We start from the raw sequence: 21,219 nt of genomic DNA, 5'->3' as shown, positions 1-21,219 counted from the left end.
CCAAATCAAAGAGCTAATCCTCACGCCTCTGCCAGATGGGTCACTTGTCCTGCCTGAGCCCAGCTTCTTTTAACAGATTAAAGTCACACGTTTTAGAGAGATAAGTAAATCATGGGGGGGTAAACTCTTCCTTGCTCACATTCAGTGCTATTTTTAGGACTAATCCAGGAGCCAGATAAAGCTAACTGCCATGGAAGCAAGACCCTCTCCTTTTCATCATCTGTGTCCCTCATTCGGGCCAGTGTTGGGAAAGTTAGGGGAATAGACAGCTTCAGTCCTACCCCCCAACCATCTGTCTCTCTTCATTTCCCGCCATGTGCCCGGATCTAGCACTCGCACTGTGTACCCCTGTGACCTCAAACAAGCGACTTCCCTCTCTAAGCTTCAGTTTTGTTCAACTGAAAATAGGAAGGGATTTTTCTCGTAGGATATCTGTGCCTAACAGATGGTCAGTGCTCAAGTGAGGGTAGCTCCTTCTCCAGTGATGATGATGGCAATGGTGATATTTTTGTTATTATTTACCTTCTTCCAGATTATGTATGGTGTCTTCTACAGCAGGATAACATAGTAGTTAAAGCACAGAACACAAAGCCTGACTACCTGGGTTCTAGTCCCATTTTATCCCCTTGTAAGCTGTGTTACGTTAGGCAAAGTACGTGCCTTAGGTTTCTCATCAATAAATTGGACGTAAAAGTATTACCCACTTCACAGAGTTATCATGAGGATGAAATGAGTGAATATTTATATATATATTAAGCAGTTTAGAAAGGTTTGTGAAATAATATGCTGGAAATAGATTCAACTCAAGGAGCTCTTCAAAGGCTGGTTCTCTCTACCTTCCATATCCTGCTTGCACTTATATAAAATACTTCCTTTCAAGTCAGAATCCATTAATAAAAAAAATACTGTGTTTGTAAATACACCATTATATTTTCTTTCCTTGAAGCTCTATGGCATAATTTTTTTTCTTGAGCCTTTTGCTGCCACCGCCTTCCATCTCCCTTTAGGTCTAGCTCAGGAACAGTTCCATGGTAGTGCTTTGATGCCATGATGGGGTCATTACCAAGGTAACCAACCTGACAAAAAACACAAACTCAACAGAAAAGAGTCTGACGGTGGGACTTTCATGGCACCTTAGAAATGTGCCATGAATTCTATTTAGAAATCAGCTTTTAAGCATACCCTGCTATACTTTTTTCTTCCCCTGGTCATGTAGTTCCTAAAAAGTATCTTGAGAAAGTATGGGGCTGAGGACTTACCCCCAGGCCTAGAAGTCTCAGTGCACAGAAGAACATTAGCTTGGGTTACCGGACCTTATCAAAAGTCACTTTCATAAGCTTATAGGTAGAAGATGAGGACCTGTGGATTTATTTCAGATATGCTTCTTACTTGGGAATTTAAAAAGAAATTCTACCAGGCTGAACAAAGAAGTTAAGAGAGGGTGTTGACACGGTGGGTAACTTGTCATTGCAGAGTAATGAAGTACAATCAACTCTTCTATTGTTTAAGAATTGATTTGCCCTATTCTGAATTATCCTAGCCCCCTCTTTCTGGTCTCTTTTGATGGCTTTAGACATTTAATGCTGCCTGATTAGTGCATCTGTCAGGGGCTAAGCAGAGGGAGGAAATAAAAATCATTCTGCTGTTTCTAGCCACCAGGGAACACCAGAGCTTGGAACTTTCTGGAGCATCTCCAGGAAGAGTCATAGCCTTCTCTCTTCAGGACATCATACTTATCTGGAACTTCCCCAAGACTTGGGGCAAGGAAGTCTTAGTCAAAGAGTGCCCTCAAACCAGTAAGAAAAGATGTCCCTTAGCTCTCCCTTCTCTGCCAAATCTCTCTTCCCTGGGGCAAAGTTAGAATATTTTGTTGCTGTGTGTACTGCAGAAGGGTGAGAGGACTTGGAAAGGAAGAGAGGAAATCTCTCATCTGTTAAATACTCCCAACTACCCCAGAATTGAATATGCAATTTATTTCAGCTGCCTTAGAATTTAGTTCCAGAAGTCTCCTTAAATAGTTTTTTAAAGATTTAATCAGATAATTTCTCAGGCAGTGCTTTGAAGTCAAATTGTAATTTTACATGAGAGACTTGGGAAATAGAATTACATTAAATTAAATCTGTATGGTATTTTCTTCTGATTGAATGAAATCATGAGGGACACATCCCAGGACCACCGTAAGGGGAGCTAGAAAATTCACTGACATTCATAAAATCAAAGGCCAGCTTGTCTCTGTCATGACTGCCTTAGAAACTTGTGGACATTGACCTGTCCTTACACACACTCCCATACCTGTTCCACACCAGCAGCCTTATGAGGTTGGTAAGAGAAACCAAGCACATTTCTAGCTGGTAAGTACCTGAGAGCTCAGACTGCTTCTGTTACTCTGACTACTCTCTACCTGGGAAAAACCCGACTGACAAATGCATCTAATGCCTTCTGTGATGAAATATTAGTCACTGCTTACTCTGCACTAGAATGATGTAAATTAAAGAAAACTAGGGAGACCTGTGAAAAGTCTCTGACTAGGCAAAGTAGGTCTATAACAGAAGACCTTCAGTTCCTCCCATCCAATTCAATTTTACCTAAAAGTAGTAGGATAAAGTGATAAAGCATGTGAAATCTGACTTTTTAAACTTAAACATTCTGTAGTCTGGTGTAGTAGAAAAATCATGGAATATCAGGAGAAATGTGATGGTCTGAATATATTCATCTAAATTAAATTCTCTTTAAACCAAATAAAATTGCATCAAAGGAAATATTTCTTAAAGGCATAATCTGGGAAGGCTGGAGACAATAGGTTAAGGGATAATAATTATATAATGTTGGCAGCTAGCTATGTTCTTACAGCTATAACAATTCTAAGAAAACTGACCATGATCTGACATGTGAAAAGCTAGGGACCAATCTGAGTTATTCCATGAACACTTAAAAGTCTTAAAAACTGATGATCTTAGGTTCATCTGAACATGGGTTTGGCCTAAAATAAGGAGGACTAGTTAACTATTGTTAGGAATAGTCAGAACTCCCACCTGGATAAAGACTGAAGGTTTACTCTCTGGAGACAAGAGGACAGAGGGTCTGAAGATGACACAAGTTTACCACACTGAAACAAGGAGATAAAGTAACATATTTTATGTATACATAAACTTACTGAGTGCTGAGTCTCCCTCCTTCTTTCCCCGTGTGCTCTGGAGTACTGACGTGCAGGCCTGCACTCTTGGCAAGTGATTAGATAGATCTCTCAGGACTCTGATCAGCCCAAGATGAAAGACCTAACTGTACTGACGTTAGGGGTTGCTCCAAAGACACAAAGAATGATCCCTCTACAATGAACATTTATTTTCAATTTACAGTCAGTTATCCAGATGCATTCAAAAATCCAATGAAACTTTTTAGTTTACCAATTTGAAATATAAACAGAAAACTAAGAATTACTGAACATATGAAGAAAATTTTCTTTTTTTTTTTTTAAGTAGAAATAAGGAAGGGCACCTGGGTGGCTCAGTTGGTTAAGGGTCTGCCTTTAGCTCAGGTCATGATTCTGAAGTCCTAGGATTGAGCCCCATGTCCAGCTCCCTGCTCAGCCGGGAGTCTACTTCCCCCTCTCCTTCTGCCCCTCCCCCTGCTCCTCTCTCTCTCTTTTTTGCCCACTGTCTCTCAAATAAATAAATAAGATCTTTTAAAAAAAAAAAAAAGTAGAAATAAGGAAAATATGTAACTTTGGACAAAATAATGGTTATATAGTGTGAAGAAAAACTTTAATTATATTATTAATTAATTAATTAATAATTACATATATTATTTATATCCTTAGAAAGATAACAACATATTGCACTATTGAAAAAGAACACAATGCTGTTTTGTAAAGAAATGTCAGAGAACACAAACTGGCTCTTAGACATTGAAAAAAGGACAGGAGAAATAACACTAAAAGAAGTGTTGGGAAAAAAGCTGAGGAAATCTCCCAGAAAGTAGAAAAAGAAATAAAATTAAAAATAGAAAAGAGGATGTATTAAAATGCAAAATCTGCCAAAATAATGTTCCAGAAAGAAAGAACAGAGGAAATTATCATAAGGATTATTCATGAAATGCTCATACTAAAAGGGGTCAAGGAGTGCCCAGCATAAAAGACAAAGATAAGCTTATACCAAAGCACAGTGTTGCAAAATTTCAGGAAACTGGGACTGAATAAGATGCTAAAAATTTCCAGGAAGAGAAAATAAACAATTTTTTAAAATAGGCCACATAACTATTTTAAGGATGGTGAATTAATAAGTTTTCAGATCTCTTAATAACCATACTAGAAGCTAAAAGACAATGAAGCAAAATTTCCCACAAAAATTTAAAAGAAAATTTTTTCCAGCCTAGACTATTATACCCAGCTAAACTAGTAATCAAGTCTGTGAGTGTCATGAAGCCATTTTAGACATACAAGGCTCGAAAATTTTCACACTCATGAACACTTTCTCAGGAATCTACTGACAAATGTGCTACCACTAAATGAAAAGGCTAACTATGAAAGAGGAAGACATGATATACAAAAAAATGAAAGAACTTCGACAAAGAACAAAGATGAAAGAAATGGAAGTTAATCAATCTAGATTGGAGTAGGCCATAAGACTCCAAAAAGACTTCTTCAAGAAAGTGAAACTGGGAGCACATGTGTTATATTTGAACATATTGCTAGGAGGTTTAGATAACTGATTGAGCATTTGAGTTGGATTCAAGATACATGCAAAGAAATTAAGCAAATGACAAAAGAAGACAATTATTAACTACAGGGAAAATTTTAAATTGTGCGTGGGAAGAAAAATAATTATTGGTTTACTACATGACTCAGCCCTGAATAGAATACATGGTCATGATAATATAAGCGCTGAATACTGATCTAAATAAACTACAATGTAACTATCTCAGAAGGATGAGAAGAATGTGTATATGTGCTGTGAGGTAGAGAAAAGAAAGAGCACTATCCTCATCTCCCATGGTGGGAAGTCAAAAAATAGTACTACAAACATTATTTTGAGACATGGGGGTAATTACCAAAAGTATCAACAAAAAGATCTGGAACCATTTGCTTTTAACAAGGGAAAATGAGGGGGCTTATTTCTAATCTCCTTCAGAGTAGAAGTAGTTCTGGGCAGCAGCTATGAAAGAGATCTAATTTTAGAAAACAACCCTTGTCTATTGCTTGTGAACCATACTGTTTTCCCCCAGACATCTCATGTATTAGTGTCTGTACATCAGAAGCAAAATAGTGGGGTGGCTCCTTAACTAGCTTTGCCACTCCACCAACTGGCCACACTCAGCCAATTCTCCTCTATCTTATGCCAGACCTGGGCAGTGGAATGGTAAAAGAGAACAGAACTGGACCACAATGAGTTAGACTAGAAGGTTCCTATGTAGCCAACATGAAATTATGAGTTTGCTAAATGGGACTCCAAACTCTTTAGCTACGTGTACAGTAGGATATTACCCCAATTGAAAGTAACCAGAACTGCACATCAAAGGGCATCTAAAAAGAATTCTACATGCTATGTTTTTTTGCATCCTGCATGTCAGGATGCTGATGTACACATCCTCATTATTCTCAACTTCTGATACACAGAGTTAGGCCCTCACTACAAATGTGCTCATTAATAACCACCACCAAGTGGTGCCCCAACTTCAGGGTAAGGTCAAGATTTTTGTTCTTCCTGGAGAGACTCGATCTGAACCATCTTTTCTTAGATGCCTGGAACAGATATTCAAGGGAGAAAGTTCTGTTGATCTAGCTTTCTAGAAGCCAGTAGATAAAGTGGTCAGGACTTGAGAAGGTTAAAGAACCAGTCCACCAAGCTCTTGATAGACCTTTCTGTTGTAGTCTCCAGAGCTCCCTTTTGTGGACACAGATCCTCCTTACTCTTAATTTTTCCCAAAAGTCATTGGATGTCCCCAGGTTTAGAGAAGGCATCAGAATAGCTTTTACCTCATAAATATACAAGAGCATTTGCATATGCACTTGTAAGCATGAGAAAAATCCAGCTGAGGGTCACTAGACACATCAATGGTTTTAAAGCATTCCTGGAATATCTCATCTTGTCACAGCAGAGTTTCAAATTTCTGTCTTCCTGAAATGTTCAGGAGGACACCAGAGGAGCCTCAGTCATTATCTGACCCATGGGAGGGAGGGAAGCAGAAGGAGGCAGAGGTATCGTTGCTGGCCATGACCTTCGTGCAACAATGCATGACAGTTTCTTTGCAGCAAAGATATCGCTGAAGAATTATTAGACGTATATTTGGCCCTTAGGGAACATCGTTTTTTCATGCCACTTGCCTCTTTTATCTCTTTCAAGATTGTTTCTTCCCACTGAAGTCAGATCTTTCCACTCATACCTCACTAGTTTCCTTTCTCATCGGACACCAGAGCTTCTGAGCAGAAAAGTTTCATAGAGCTGCGTTTTCTTATTCCTTAAGGGAATTCTATTTTTCCTACTTTGGTAGGTGCCATGATATGAGTGACATGTCCAGTTGGAAATGTACCAATCTTCTATTAAGAAAATATGTAAGCGGCTTTATTTGTAGCCTTTGCAAGCTGGCCTCATCCTTCTGGACTTCTCTTCTTGGTTTTATTCCAGAAAATTGTAGCATTGCTTTTAGTTGTGATTTGATGTTTTCTAATGTCATCCCTATTATGGGACAGTTTGTTTTAATTTAGCTAGTAATCATCCCTAACATATTAAACTACTTGAACTCACTGAGGTTTAGAGGGAGAAGAGACTTAAGAGCCCATATAGGTTACCCAGCCTGTGGTTAAGGAATTTGTCCCCGATCAGTTACTGCTGACAGAAATGGAAGCTAGATTTCTTGTTCTGTTACTAATCTTTTTTTTTTTTTTTTTTTTTTTTTTTAAGAAAAGCAGTGTTTCCTATCCTAACTCTCAAGGGTTTTCATTTTTCTATGCTCCTCAGTGGGCCAGGAAAAAATTTTAAGCAGTTTTGCAAAAACAGTGCAAGGTTGATGGAGAAAGAAGGACTGATACATTTAAGTCAACAGCAATTCTCCAGCTGTAGGTCATATGCAACAAAGGAAAATCCTCTATAAGTGTGCTTTCTGTCCCAGAGCCAGTCAGAACTATTGTTTAAGTTAACTTATTATGCCAAAAAAATCTGCATTTTTGCAAATGTACTCCTGGCCCTCACAACATATGAGCCTACTGTGCCTTATCCTTACTGTTTCATTGACTTTTCTTGACTTTGACATATCTCTGCCTAGTCATTTGATGCATCAGAAACCTTGAATATTGGCTCCTTTATTAGCAAAGCCAAGCTTTGGAGTTGAAAAATTGCCCCCAGGTGTCTGCTCACCTGCAGTCTGCAGTCATATCCTAAACTGTCCTCCAAACTCTTGCATTGTTGGTACTCAAAGTTAAGTAAATTCCTTCACTGGGGATTTTTTCATTATTTGATCAAATTAATTATAAATAGTCCTTGCAAGTACTGACTCACTCAACTCTTATTTTTTTTTTACTGATTTTAATCTAAACTAAAACATTATGTTAAAATCAACTCCTATGAAATAATAAAGATAGAGAAGATAACCAAAGTTTATGTTTAATTGACCTACAGAACATTAATCATCTTTATATACTATTTAGCAATATTTTTATAGGTTTGTGGGGTTTTTGTTTGGGTAATATGCTGACACATACGTATGTATGCCTTAGTGTTTCATAGCCCTCTCTGGCTTTGTCATTTTCCTAGTTTTCTCAGTAATGAATTAAATGAAAGTTTGACACATGTTCTTTGATATATTGTAAAGTATAACTTGATCTTAATTACAGTATCCTCACTTGAGAATAACAAATATATAGCTTTTGTACCCTCCCACTTCTCTGTCCTGCACCCATAAAACATACCAAAATTAGTCATAAGCGTGACTCAGAATTTTTCTCAGCATAAGCCTCCAGAAAGCATTAGACACAATACATGGGCATCAATGTTCAAGTTAAAATTAGTCACCCTTACCATATTGGCATGTTTTGTTTAAAATGCTCTCTAGAGTCACTGGTTGGACCAAAAGATATTTATTCCTGCAAGATAACAGACATGACAGCCTGAGAGTCACCACACCATAAAAACAGTTGGTTTAGTCCCACAGTATTTTATTGCTGTCATTTCTATGCCTTCAGAAAGAACATTACACTTGTGAGCTTTCCACACTCCACAGCCCCCTGGTGTGTACAATATTCCATCAATCACATTACTTTTTCTTTTCTGGTCCCTAAGACACTTGCCTTGACTCCCTGTCCTCTGAGAAATAATTGGAGTTAGGGCTGAGCTGGATGAAATTGTCATTGGCATAGGTTAAAAAATGTCAACATTAGCAATTTCATATGACTAGACCTGATCGGACCAAAGAATCAAAATGATGCTCTCCTTGGTGATCTTCCAGTTTGAAATGAACTTATTTCCTATTTTGAATCACTAATCAGCCCCCGAGCCCCCGCAAAAGGGCTGATTGAACAGCTACGGTGCACAAAGCACTGTGGTAGATTCCAGGACGACAAGGATACAAACGCGCACCCTGCTTTGGGGGAGCTCACACCTGGTTTGCAAGGCATGAATGATCTTACTTTCTTTGAGTTCTGTGAAGGCAGAACAGAGGTCTGTGCTTCACGGTGCTTTATTTTTCTGTGGACCCATTGCATGGTAGATGTTTGATGACTCTTTGTTAAACAAGATGGTAGAGAAGTGGAAGGTAATGAGAGAAGCAAAAAGGAAAGGAAAGAAGGAGGGAGGAATGGGCACTAATGGAAGAAGCTGCCACGTTGGACGTGTCACAGAAAGAAAGGAGGACAATGACGAAATTGTTGTTTTTATTAATGTATTTCTAATGAGTTTGATACTCCAGAATCGTTTTTTTTTTTTAAGATTTTATTTATTTATTTGACACAGAGAGAGAGAGAGAGCATAAGTAGGCAGAGAGGAAGGCAAAGAGAGGGGAGAAGCAGGTTCCCTGCTGAGCAGAGAGCCCAATACAGGTCTCGATCCCAGGACTCTGGGATCATGACCTGAGCCGAAGACAGAGGCTTAACCCACTGAGCCACCCACCCAGGTACCCCTGCAGAATAGTTTTTATTTTTTTATTGTTTTTATTTTTTTATTGTTTTTATTTTTTAAGATTTATTTATTTATTTATTTGACAGAGAGAGATCGCAAGTAGGCAGAGAGGCAGGCAGAGAGAGAGAAGGAAACAGGCTCTCTGCTGAGCAGAGAGCCCGATGTGGGGCTCTATCCCAGGACCCAGAGATCATGACCTGAGCCGAAGGCAGAGGCTTAACCCACTTTGCCACCCTGGCACCCCCAGAATAGTTTTTAAAGCCATCTATTGAAATAGCTTTGACTCTCCATGCGTTGATTTTAGTTTGTTTCCAAAATGAAGCCAGTCTGAAAGGATATACGCATTTAACTATAAATGAATTTTAAAACCAAGGCTTCGGGCGCAGTACCCAAAGCGTTCTCATCAACAGTAGAATGTTTGGAACAATTGCTTTGTTAGGTGTTGGCGATTTGAAGGTACAAATTATGGCATCTATTAAAAATGTGCACAAACAGGAGAGCCTGGTGGGCTCGGTCATGGGAGCATGAGGCTCTAGCTCTCGGGGTTATGAGTTTGAGCCCCACATTGGGTAGAGAGATTACTTAAAAATAAACTCTTTTTTAAAAAAGATTTTATTTATTTGAGGGAGAGAGAGAATGAGAGCAGCAGAAGAGTGGGAAGGTCAGAGGGAGAACCAGACCCCCTGCTGAGCAGGAAGCCTGATGTGGGACTTTATCCCAGGACTCCAGGATCATGACCTGAGCTGAAAGCAGTTACTCAACCAATTGAGCCACCCAGGCATCCTACTTAAAAATAAACTCTTGAAAAAAAAAAAAAAAATCATACAAACATAGCAGGATGAAGGCCTTCATGTCCTATTTCTTACTTCTAAGGCACGAGAACTTAACACTTTTTCTCTTTGTCATTACTGAAATTATCAAGGTATACGTTAATGCTGACTTTTAAAAAGTTCACAGTCCGATTATTATTCCTATTTCAGTTTGATTAGGAAGATTTTTCTTTCTATAAAACCCAGCTCTGCTGATCAAGACCCAATAACCAAATTTATTTTTTTAGTTTATTTATTCCTGGAAAATAGTAAAGGCAATTTAGCTGTTTCCCCAGAACTGGGAAAAATATTTATTATTTTGAGACATATATTAGATGTGAAAAGATTTACAGTGGCTCCTGGGTGGCTCAGTCAGTTAAGTGTCTGACTCTTAATTTTGGATCAGGTTACAATCTTGGGGTCCCAGGATCGAACCCCACATCATGTACCATGCTCAGGGAGGCATCTGTCTCTCCCCTTTTCCCTCTTGCTCTGCCCCTCCTCTCACACGCTCTCTTTATCTGTCAAATAAGTACATAAAGAAAAGATTCAGACTATGGTAAATAGTTAACACTAGCTTTGACACTTGTAGATGATATAGCTCTTATCATTCGAGAGTAATGTTCAATAAAAATATAATTATTGTGTATTGTGTTTTTACCTGCAAGGTTAGAGTAGGGGTGAAGAGAAGAAAAAAAAACACTGATGAAAGAGTAACTTGTTAGAACTTTAACAGAAAGCAAATTAGTTATATATACTAAAAGCCTTAAAAATGTGCATTGTCTTGAACCAGCTGTTGTATTCCTGGGAATTCATCTTAAGGAAACAATTAAGGGTTTGAACAAAGAGTTAACCATCAGAGCATTCAGTACAATGTCACTTACTCTAGTGAAAAATTAGAAATAACTTTATTGTCCAATGATAAGGGAATATTACTTAGTCATGCTATGGTTACATATTTATACATATAAAATACAAATGTTATACATATAAAATACAAATATTACAGATTACATGACAATTTTTATCATATATTGTTCCACCAATACAAAGGTTATTATTCCAATTAAGTTTAATCTAATAAAATTAATAAATGATTGCACCTTCAACAAATATTACACACACACACACACCCTTTTTTTTTTTTTTTTTTTTTTTTTTTGCTGGAAGCATATACACCAAGATCTTAACAGCACCTATGTCTGAATAAAGAGTTAGGCATGTTTAGAGAAATTTTAGTTTTCCTGTTTGTTCATCTCAGTGCCTATTTTTTTTTTTTTAAGCAAACGTACAACACTATTATGTTAACATAAAACTGTTTCAACAAGAAGAAAGAAATGCTACCCTCCAATGTTTACAAGCAATGTCTCCACTGCTCTTAAATGTGCTGGGATTTTGGAGGCTCTGATTGTTAAGGTTGAAGAAATAAACTTGTGGCAATGAATCAAAAGAGTGAGGATGGCCTTTCTGGGCATTCCATAAAGATTACTGCAATAAAGATAAAGGATTATCTCAATATTTAGCATTAGTCACTTCAGAGAGGTTACAGCAAAAGCAAAAATTCTAAATAGGGCCCAAGTAAACCGAAGTGTGCGTCATGGCCCTTCCATTTGAAGTAGTCATTCTACACAAGAAATTTTAAAACCTCTTTGTTTCTGAACATTCAGTTTTTTATGCCTGGGACAGACTCATTTGTAATCATCTGTAGTTTCTGTTTCAGAGAAAAAGATCATTAATTGAAAATACTTCTGCCTTATTTTAAATAATAAAGCCACTCATGAATAACTTTTTTGATTATCAAAGTAACATATATACAATAACAGAAAATTTGGAAATTCACTCCTAATTGTATTACCCAGAGATAAGCGCTAATAACATTTTGATGTCCATCCATAAAGTTGATAACCATTTAATTTAAAAACAAGAGATTGGTATTTAGGTATTTAAATCCTCTGAAAGTCAGGGAGGTTCATGTAAATATCCTCGACTTCTGTTATCCATGTTAAAATGCAATTGTGGCTATTGTCTTCTACCTTGGATGTACCAGAGTTTTCAGGAAAAAGAAAAAAAAAGTTCAAGCGACATGATACCAGTACTCCGTAGAAAGGACGCTTTCACATTCTTCTTAACTCTTTATTTCCTCCAGGACAGATATCAGTGGATGGCTTTATGCGCTATCTGAGTGGAGAAGAAAATGGAGTCGTTTCACCTGAGAAACTGGATTTGAATGAAGATATGTCTCAACCCCTCTCTCACTATTTCATCAATTCCTCACACAACACCTACCTCACAGGTACGAATTCATAGTTCTCTGACAATGACTTTAGGCCATCTCCCCAAATTTCACCAACCCCTACTTTCTGTTGTTCAGAAGGGAAGGCGTGTATTCTTCCATTTCCTACAAAACGCCTCTGAGAACTGAGCTCTGGGAGCAGTTTCCGGCTGTAAGACGTCATATCACATATCACTTCTTCACAACGTATCTCTTCCCCAGTTTTTAAGTCTTCTAGAACATATCACATCTGGTATCTTTGAGCCAATGGAATTTTTGTGCAACTGAACTACTTCTTCAGTGGACTTCAAGCCTTTGGCAATACTCTGGATTGTTTTCATGTACAGGAAATTTCCAAAGCATGCTTGACTTATGTATGACTTCAAGGCAAATAGCTAATTTTTCCCAAGGTAGAATGGAGCTTTAGATGTAAACAGATTTAACCCTGAATGACAACCTATACTTCTTTGTAAATAGGGACATGTGGTTTGTATTGCAGGATAGATGGGCAAAGCTAAGAAGAATATAATGACAAGGGAGACCCAGGCATTGTATTTTCAGGGGTGTCGAAGAGAATTTCATAGTCCCAGTTACATGAGACATAAGCAGTTCTTTCATCTAAATTCCTTAAGGCGATCCGTTGATCCCAGTACAAATGTAGGTTGTATTGGTATCAAATGGGGCACTGGCCTGGTGTCCCACACTCAGTGAAAAAATAGCTTAGAATAAAAATGAATCTGCGACAGAGAGAGCAAAGTAGCCTCCAGACAGCGAGAGTGAGCTGTCTCAGGATGCTTCCGTATAATCGAGAGCATCAGGACAGAACCACATAGTCTGAGTTCTGGTCAGTCAAAATGCAGTTGTATGTTCTCTATAAAAACTGGGAGGCTCTCAGGCATCCTGTTTTGTTTCAACTGGCATTATCTACTAGGAGAGATGCATGCCAAAAACTAACTAGATTCATATTTGGTTCATCCTAACTTTTATTCTTGTCATTTCTTGTTGCATAAGAAGTCACTCAAAAATTCAGTGACATAAAACACTCACTATATTATTTTGCTCCATTTTCTGTATGTCAGGAATTCAGAGAGGGCATGAGAGGAGATGGCTTGTCTCTCTTTCCTGGTGTCCTGGGCTTCAACTGCCAAATAAGTGTCTGGGGATAATGCAAACACATTGGATGCTGGAATCATCTGGATGCTTCTCCAACATGTCTGGAACTTGAGCTCAGTTAGGACTACTCATCTTTTGCCTATGAGCCTCACCATGTAGCTTGGGCTTCCTCACAGTATGGCAGCCCCAGCATAAGTAGACATGGCTGCAAGAACAGATGTCCCAAAGAACAAGGAGGAAGCTTAATTGCCTTATTATACTTCACCTCTGAAGTTCTGTGTGGTCACTTCTTTATTTGTCAAAACAGTCACAAACCTACCCGGATTCAAAGGCAGAAAACATAAACCATAGGTCTCATTGGAAGGAGTGTTTTTAATTTTTTATCTTCTCAGTGGAGTCTTAATCTTATTTGGTACCATCAATGAATTTAACATTCTGGTGAATGTTAATGAACCCTTCTAAGTGTAGTGATAAATGCATATAATAAAATATATAGGATGAAAGAGGAGATAATTTCTAACAAAATATTTTTATCAAATATTAAAAAAGAGATGTGTGGTAAAATAACATTTCTATAAGCACAATTTAATTATTAGTATAAATAATATTGTGACTATTTGCAATAATGGAACATAATATGAAAATATCTGTGATTTCTCCTATGGCTCACAATTCTGCTTGTACTGCTGTGATTTGTGACCTGCATTTATAACTGAAGAGATATTACATTTTACATAGAGGTTGAAATTAAAGGCATAATCTTGTTTCTCATTCAAGTTTGAGGAGACTGACAGAACCTCATTAAGATCTTCAGTTGATAGCTTCCTAAACAATATACCTATAAAGACTGGCAGATGACAGCATCTTGCATTTGTCATATACTTAGGACCACAATATTCCTAAAAATACAGAAGCATATTTTCAGTTCGATTTTGGACATCATACGTGGTTTCACCTGCCTGAAAGTCATGATATGCAATAATTTTACTAAGAGTCCATTTTAAGTCCTTCCAACTGATGTATTTACATTCATGAGTATCTATATTATTTGTCTTATAATAAATGAAGCAATGGTAGCAAAATGATTGAATAATAAGACTAACTGGATACACCATCTACTAGTTTTACCTTCTCTCAGAATAGAGTCTCTTTGCTTATCTTTATGGATTTATGGTTTTCAGATCTTATGTAGGTTCACCAACAACAGGCAGTGTTCTCTTTTCAGTACTCAAATTGTCTCAGTTTTCGTCGATGGCTTCTATAGTCTCTTGACATGACCCATTGATCTTTGAAAATGTCTTTGCTTTCTGGCATATAAAGATCTTCCAGGCTCATCGTGTTCCTTTCTGCACCACCACAGAATCAGACTTTTCCCCAAATGACCTTTGTTTTCCTTCAGTGAAAAAAAAAATGTACGGATAACAACAATTTGAACCCTACATCATGGAACATTGTTTCTGGACCATTTCAGTGAACAAAGCAAGAAAAGATACATTTGTGTCTGAACTGTTCTAGCTCACAAAACTATTTTCATTCCCATCTTCTAATTTATTTAAATTGCTGATTCTATAACCGTGCTTTCTTTATCAATCTTGATACCTATGAAATTATACATAATCAATTCATTTGCTTTACTAACAACACAATAATAGCTCCGAGAAAATTATTTGGTATCAGTAGGAATGATAAAACTACAGAATACTGTTCAGTTTTTCTCTGCAATTCGTTTTTGTTGTTTTTAACTGCATTTCATTAAGGATTCTTCGTCCAGTGAATTTCTTCCAGAGTCACTCATTCACCCTTCCTCTGAATAACTTGGTAAGCACAGATGTGTTTGAGAATTTGGCTTCATTGTGTTGGCTTGGTTTTAGGGTGTTAGCATATTAATAGCTAATAGTTATCAGTAGTTGGAACTTTCAGTTACTAGGAAAAAGAAGGGTCGACTCTCTTTTTTGATGAAGAAAGAGCTCAAATAACTATCTCCAATTTCAAAATAAAAGTTTCATATCACTATCACCTGATACACATGATTTCTGACCAAGTAAATCAATTCTCTCTCCCACTATTCAATTTCTTGTAGCATTAGAATCACAAATTTTCAAATATTCAGGTTTAAAACTATGTTATCTATGTGAAACCATATCCTGATCTTTATTTATTTTTTTAACTTGTTCACTTTTCTGAACCATATATTATTTTACTGAGGTTTGCATTATATAAATCCACATTTTTACAGTGTCACCTTATCCCAATACCAGTCAAAATTTTTCATTTTCCTACAGGGAATTAAAAAGAAGATTCATATAGTTAACAACAAAAAAATGTATGTATAAATTCTAATATGGGCTTTGGATGTTTTGTTTGAAATTCTCTTTGACTTATTAGTACAATCCGGTTTTACCTCATACGATATTATTAGTATCCTTGCTTTAATTATAGAGAAACCTAATGTAGAACTCTCCCAGAGGCTTTTGAATATAACATTGATGATATAGAAGTCCAAGCTTCCCAAAGCCAATTAAGAATATTATAAAATAAAGTTATAACCAATGTATAACCGAACAGAAACCAATTAAATGTTAAAATCAATACCTAGAAAGTAAGATTTTATTATATTTTATAAGCATTTCCAGAACAAGAAGAAACTTTTTCTATAGAAATATTATTTTGTATAGGGGGTATGTGATGGAAAAAGGAGTTTCCTACTCAAATGAGTTTTTAAAATGCTAGGTACAACCAAAGTTGGCATCTATTGCAGTGTGTTTTAAATGTAGGAAAAAGCTTAGAGAGGTTATGGTTATGATCAGACCTCTCCCCTCACTGTTACCACCCTATTTATTTTCCTATAGCATATTATGAACTAGTATTCCTGAGAAATGCTAGTCTAGATTCAAATAAGGAGGATTTTGATATTTGGAATGTTGTCTTCCAAACATTCAAAGGAACTATAAAAATTAAATGTACAGTGTGAAAACCAATCAATTTAGCAGTATGTTATTATTATTATGTCTATTTCTTTACTCATTATTGCTCCTTTATTGACCATCAAGATGTCCAAAAGGAAAAATAAATAGGATCATTGAGAGAAATATATGTACAGAATGAGATGATTTTTAATTACGATGGTCATTTTTCTAGGGTTTTGGATAGTCTTGGCAGTCCATCAAGTAGTGATTGTGTTTTAAATTATTGTTTTTCTTTGGGAATCCACCCTTATGACTCAAAACGAAATTCTCTAAGGACAGAACAGTATGCATTCATTTCAACCTATACTTTTTCAGCTTTTCATAAATCTTCCCATAATCCAATCCCTTTGAGAGATAATGGCTCCAGACTCATGGACAAAGCAAAGTAGTGTATCTCTGAATAATTAACATCCTCATTCAGCTTAGAAAGACAAAATAGATTTGAGGTTTTTGTTATCCGCTGATGAATTAAATTATCTGATTGAATATATCAAATAATTATTCAACTCCTCTTCTCACATATATGCTCTGGACTGCAGAAAAGTTCTAGGAATAATTCAAGGCATAGTTTTACCCTTGTCCAGACTGAGCGTCACTCTGCTTTCCCATCTCTCCTACTCTTTTAACCCTTAACTTATGTAACCTTTTATAACTTAGTTTTGGTGTAAAATACACACAAACCTATGAAAGTTAAATGGTAGAATGGAAGATGATGTTTAGCAAATAGACGACATTCAGATCTTCCTTTGAGAAAATTAACTCTTCTAAGCCTTAGTTTCTTCGTTTGGGAAATGAAGATAAACTGAGACAGCCAGAGTACTTTTGGCTGTAAGTAATAGGATATTGTTACTTAGTGACTTAAATGGTAAGGGATTTATTATCAATCTCAACAAGAAGTCCAGGAGCAGAGTGGTTCAGGGTTGATTAAATCAAAGATTCACGGTGTCATCAGAGACCCAGATGCTTTCTGTCTCTTTGCTCCCCTTATGGCTGCAAGTCCCTGTCTTGTGGCCCTTTGTACAAGTGAGGTGGCCCCTTACCATGTAGCCTTTCCTTTATGCTCTATTAGATATAGCCCAAAGCTACACTACACAGCAATCCCTACATTAATCACTAATGTAGAACTCCAGTACATGATCAGGAAGAATTAAGATTTACCTTAGGACTGAGGACGGGATCCTAAACCTTATCAGAACCTTAATTAAATAGAATCTAAATAGAATTCTACTAGTGAGGAGAAAGAGAAAGAAAGGGAAACCAGAAGTGCAAGGTTGGGGTGAGAGTTCAAATTCCCTGGTACATGAGAACATCTCCATTATGTGTACTATATGGGTAAGGGTAAGGAATAGGTCTCATGTAATTTTTGCATCCCAGGAACCAGTATTTTGCCTCCCACATAGGACATGTTTGGGAATGTATCCAGACCCTAATAATAAGTAAGCGTAAGTTGCTTCCCCACTTTCTCACCTAAGCCACCTTATGGCCATTCAATCCATGTTGAAGACCGTTTCATGGTCTCCCTGGGCTGGCAGGTACTATGCAAGAGACATCAGATCAAACTCATGCCCCTAGAAATGGTCAAGATGAATAACACATCCTATATATTTTGGACAGTTTCCTTAACTGTAACTGTGGGATGAGGTGACCCGCATGGCTGACACCGCATTGAAAGCAAAAGGAGAAATAGTTCCTATCTCCCTTTATTGAAGGAGATACTCTTTATTGAAGAAGACCACAGAATTAACAAATGTGTCACATTCTGGAAACTTTTTGCATGGAGGTTGAAAAGAAGACAATACATAATGATAACTATAAATATAGACAATACCTCAGAAGCCTGTATTAATAGAGGGGTTGTTATTTTCAGTTTTCTGGTGTCTTCCATCCATGGATGCCTTGGATAGTCTTAGACAAAGCACATCGAATGTAGCCAGCTCACCAACGTGAATGCAGTCAAGTGAGAAGTTGCAGAGCTATGACTTGGGGCAGTATTATGAATTAGTCTGAGATGGAGCTTTGGCTCCCAAGTTCAATTATGGACTTGGAATGTTCTCCAAAGGGTATTCACAGCCAGGCAGCGGTGATGTCAGATACTAGTTTCAGAAATAACAAGGGTTGAGGGACTCGTGACATATCATTAATCCCAACCCCAGGCAATTCCCTGGCCCCGAAACTATATATATTGGATGTAATAAAATGGAAATACAATGGGTGGGTTGGATATAACCAAGAAGAGTTAGGAATCCTAGGCGAGAAAAATAAATGAGGTTTGAGGATTTAGGCCGAAAAGGACGAAAAATTGGAGAATATGAATACATATTTGGAAAAAAATCTCCGTAAATGAAGGAAAACACAGAGGAAACCTAAGATGTATGCCAAGGAATAGGACAGTTATGGGTAAATGTGAGTTTTCTTAAAATGTGCTTTTTGGGGGGAGGCTTCCATTTCTAATAAAGACTATTCACTTTAAGATTGAACAACAGTTGATTTTGGAAAGCTTTGGGGCGTAGGTGTTGGACAATAAACACAACATAGACTCTCTCTCTCTCTCTCATGTTCCGTTCTTTAGTTGTTTTTTTTTCCCCCTTCATATTCCTTTTCATCTCACAACCCCAACCCCATGACTTACCATGTCTTTAAAAACATTAATTGATCCACATTCAAAAAGTACATCAAATTCCTCTTATTCTTGAATGATAAAAAAAAAAAATGCATGCAAATCCAAAGAAATGTTTCTAGAAATTTTTTAAATCTTTTTTGACTGAAAACTCTAGTGTGAATTAGGTATTTATCGACTTCAATCTACCACTAAACCTTATCTAGCTTATAAACCCATGGCAACTTCCCTACTGAAGTTAGAAACACTCAACAACCCGTTAATGAAATAGACTCAGAAATCATAATGGTATTGGATAGTCAGTAATCCATTGGATAGTCAATATTCTAGATAGTACACAAGAAAATCTGCTCTGCTCTTTAATAACGTACAATTTTCTGCAGGAACTAACATTTTTAATGAGTTAACTGAATATTCTTTGAATTCTTCACTCCCTTAATCCTTCCCTTAAGCTTAAAAAATCGTGCAAATGACAACCTTTTCTCCTCATGCTCACTGTCCCCTTCCCCTTTTCTACTGTAGCAGAGACTTTTATTACAACAAACTTTGAAACAATTATAAATGGCAAATTGATTATCTAGCATCAGGAACTTTCTAGATTACTTTGTCAGCATTTCTTCTTTTGCAGACACATTTGTGTGTTTAAAATGCCCTATTTTTTTAGCAGAGAAAAGTGATTATGAAAGCCTACTTAATCAGCCTTTCATGCATTTACTAGGGCTCCATAGAACTCAAGAATGTCATCCTTTTGTTATGCTGATGTTTGGGTGTTGTGACATGCATATAAAAATAAAATTAAGCCAACAGGCTTAATCCCATTTTCTTTGTCCTATATGTCTCCACCAGGCAGAGCTTGTCGATTCCAGTCATTTCGACAGTTTTCTTCAGTTTGTCATTTTTTAACTATTTAAAAAATGATGGAGACTTATAGAGTGGACATCAGAGAAACTCTTTAATGTGGAAAACCAAAAACTTACATTTGTGTGTTGATGGTGGGTTTGTCTTGAAAGTTATTTATTATTAATCTTTAAAAAACTAACTTATCAAGAAATTAGTACCTTCCAATAACTACTTAAATGAAATACAAATTGTTTGGCTTCCATTCTTTTCCTCACACTTTACAAGTGCCTTGATTATTACAATTCTTATCACTTTACTGGAGGATTTCAGTTCTGTTCACAAAGGTTTTAAATTTTGAGAAAGTATATCAATTTTTTTTTCCTCTGTTGCTTGCTTTTGGTGTCATATGTACAAAACCACTGTCTAATTCAGGTCACCAATATTTATCCCTATGTTTTCTTCTAAGAGTTTTATAGTTTTATGTCTTATATTGTAAAGGCCTACTTAGCCAGAGCGATTCCATCTGGTTAAACAGTGATTTTGTTGTCTATACAGTAAAATTTAAACTGTCCCTGACCCTTCCCCCTGGGAACTTTCTTAAAAACAAGTCCGGGAAACCAGTCCCAGTAACAAAGCCCAAATACAAGGGTGGGTCAGGCCAGGTGGAGACATCCAATCAGTGGGGGTGCATACTGTCTTCCTAGCTACCAAGGAGTATAGGCCCCACCCTTTGAGCGCCAATTCTGACCAAGGTGATAGGCTAGTTCAAATATCTGCTATAGGGTAAATTGTAATTCCGTTGGTCACTTAGGTGTGACCTAGAGTGACTGTGCAGCTTTCTCTCTGTGTTATAATCTCATTGGCCACCTGTGTGTGGCCAGGCCCAATCACATGGCCTTTGCCCTTAACAGCTAGTCTGTAAGGCAGAGAGAGGTTGCCCTCTCTGTAAGAGGCATGGCCCTGAACGGTCGGTTTGATTCTCATTGCTTGGCACGAAATAAAGCTTTGCTTGACCTTCGCTTTGTATCATTCTCACTCCTTTGTTAACGGACCCAACAATATTTAGGAGCTTAATCAATTTTGAGTTAACATTTCTTTTTTGTTGATGATGTGAGACGGAGATCCAACTTCATTATTTTGCATGGGGCTATCGAGTGGTCCTTGCACTATTTGTTGAAAATAATATGTTCTGCAATGAATTGTCTTGGCACCTTTTTTGTAAGTCAACTGGCTATAAATGTGAAGGTTTATTTCTATACCCTCAGTTCTATTCCATTGATCTATATGTCCTTATGCCAGTAACACACTGTTTTGTAGTTTTGTAGTTAAGTTTTGATATTGGGAAATGTACGTCCTCCAACTTTATTCTTATTTTTCAAGGTTGTTTTGGCCCTTGGAGTCCTTTACATTTCCGTAGGAATTTTAGGTTCAGCTTGTTGATTTATATAAAAAAATCCATCTAGGATTTCTATAGGAATTTAATTTGTAAATAAATTTG

At 37.0% G+C, this 21,219-nt stretch overlaps 1 protein-coding gene across 3 annotated transcripts in view; it reads left to right on the top strand.

Moving 5' to 3' along the window:
* Nucleotides 1-21,219, top strand: part of PLCB1 (phospholipase C beta 1) — a 679,879-nt gene that overhangs the window by 483,640 nt on the left and 175,020 nt on the right. For all 3 annotated transcript variants that reach the window (XM_059406554.1, XM_059406556.1, XM_059406555.1), the window contains exon 10: nucleotides 12,060-12,206. In XM_059406554.1, coding sequence (XP_059262537.1) covers nucleotides 12,060-12,206 — 147 coding nt within the window. The remainder of the gene's footprint in view (nucleotides 1-12,059; nucleotides 12,207-21,219) is intronic.

Source organism: Mustela nigripes, chromosome 7 (assembly GCF_022355385.1).
Source record: "Mustela nigripes isolate SB6536 chromosome 7, MUSNIG.SB6536, whole genome shotgun sequence".
Classification (NCBI taxonomy): domain Eukaryota; kingdom Metazoa; phylum Chordata; class Mammalia; order Carnivora; family Mustelidae; genus Mustela; species Mustela nigripes.
Note: the sequence above shows the minus strand (reverse complement) of the source record. Positions and strands in the feature narration are given on the sequence as shown.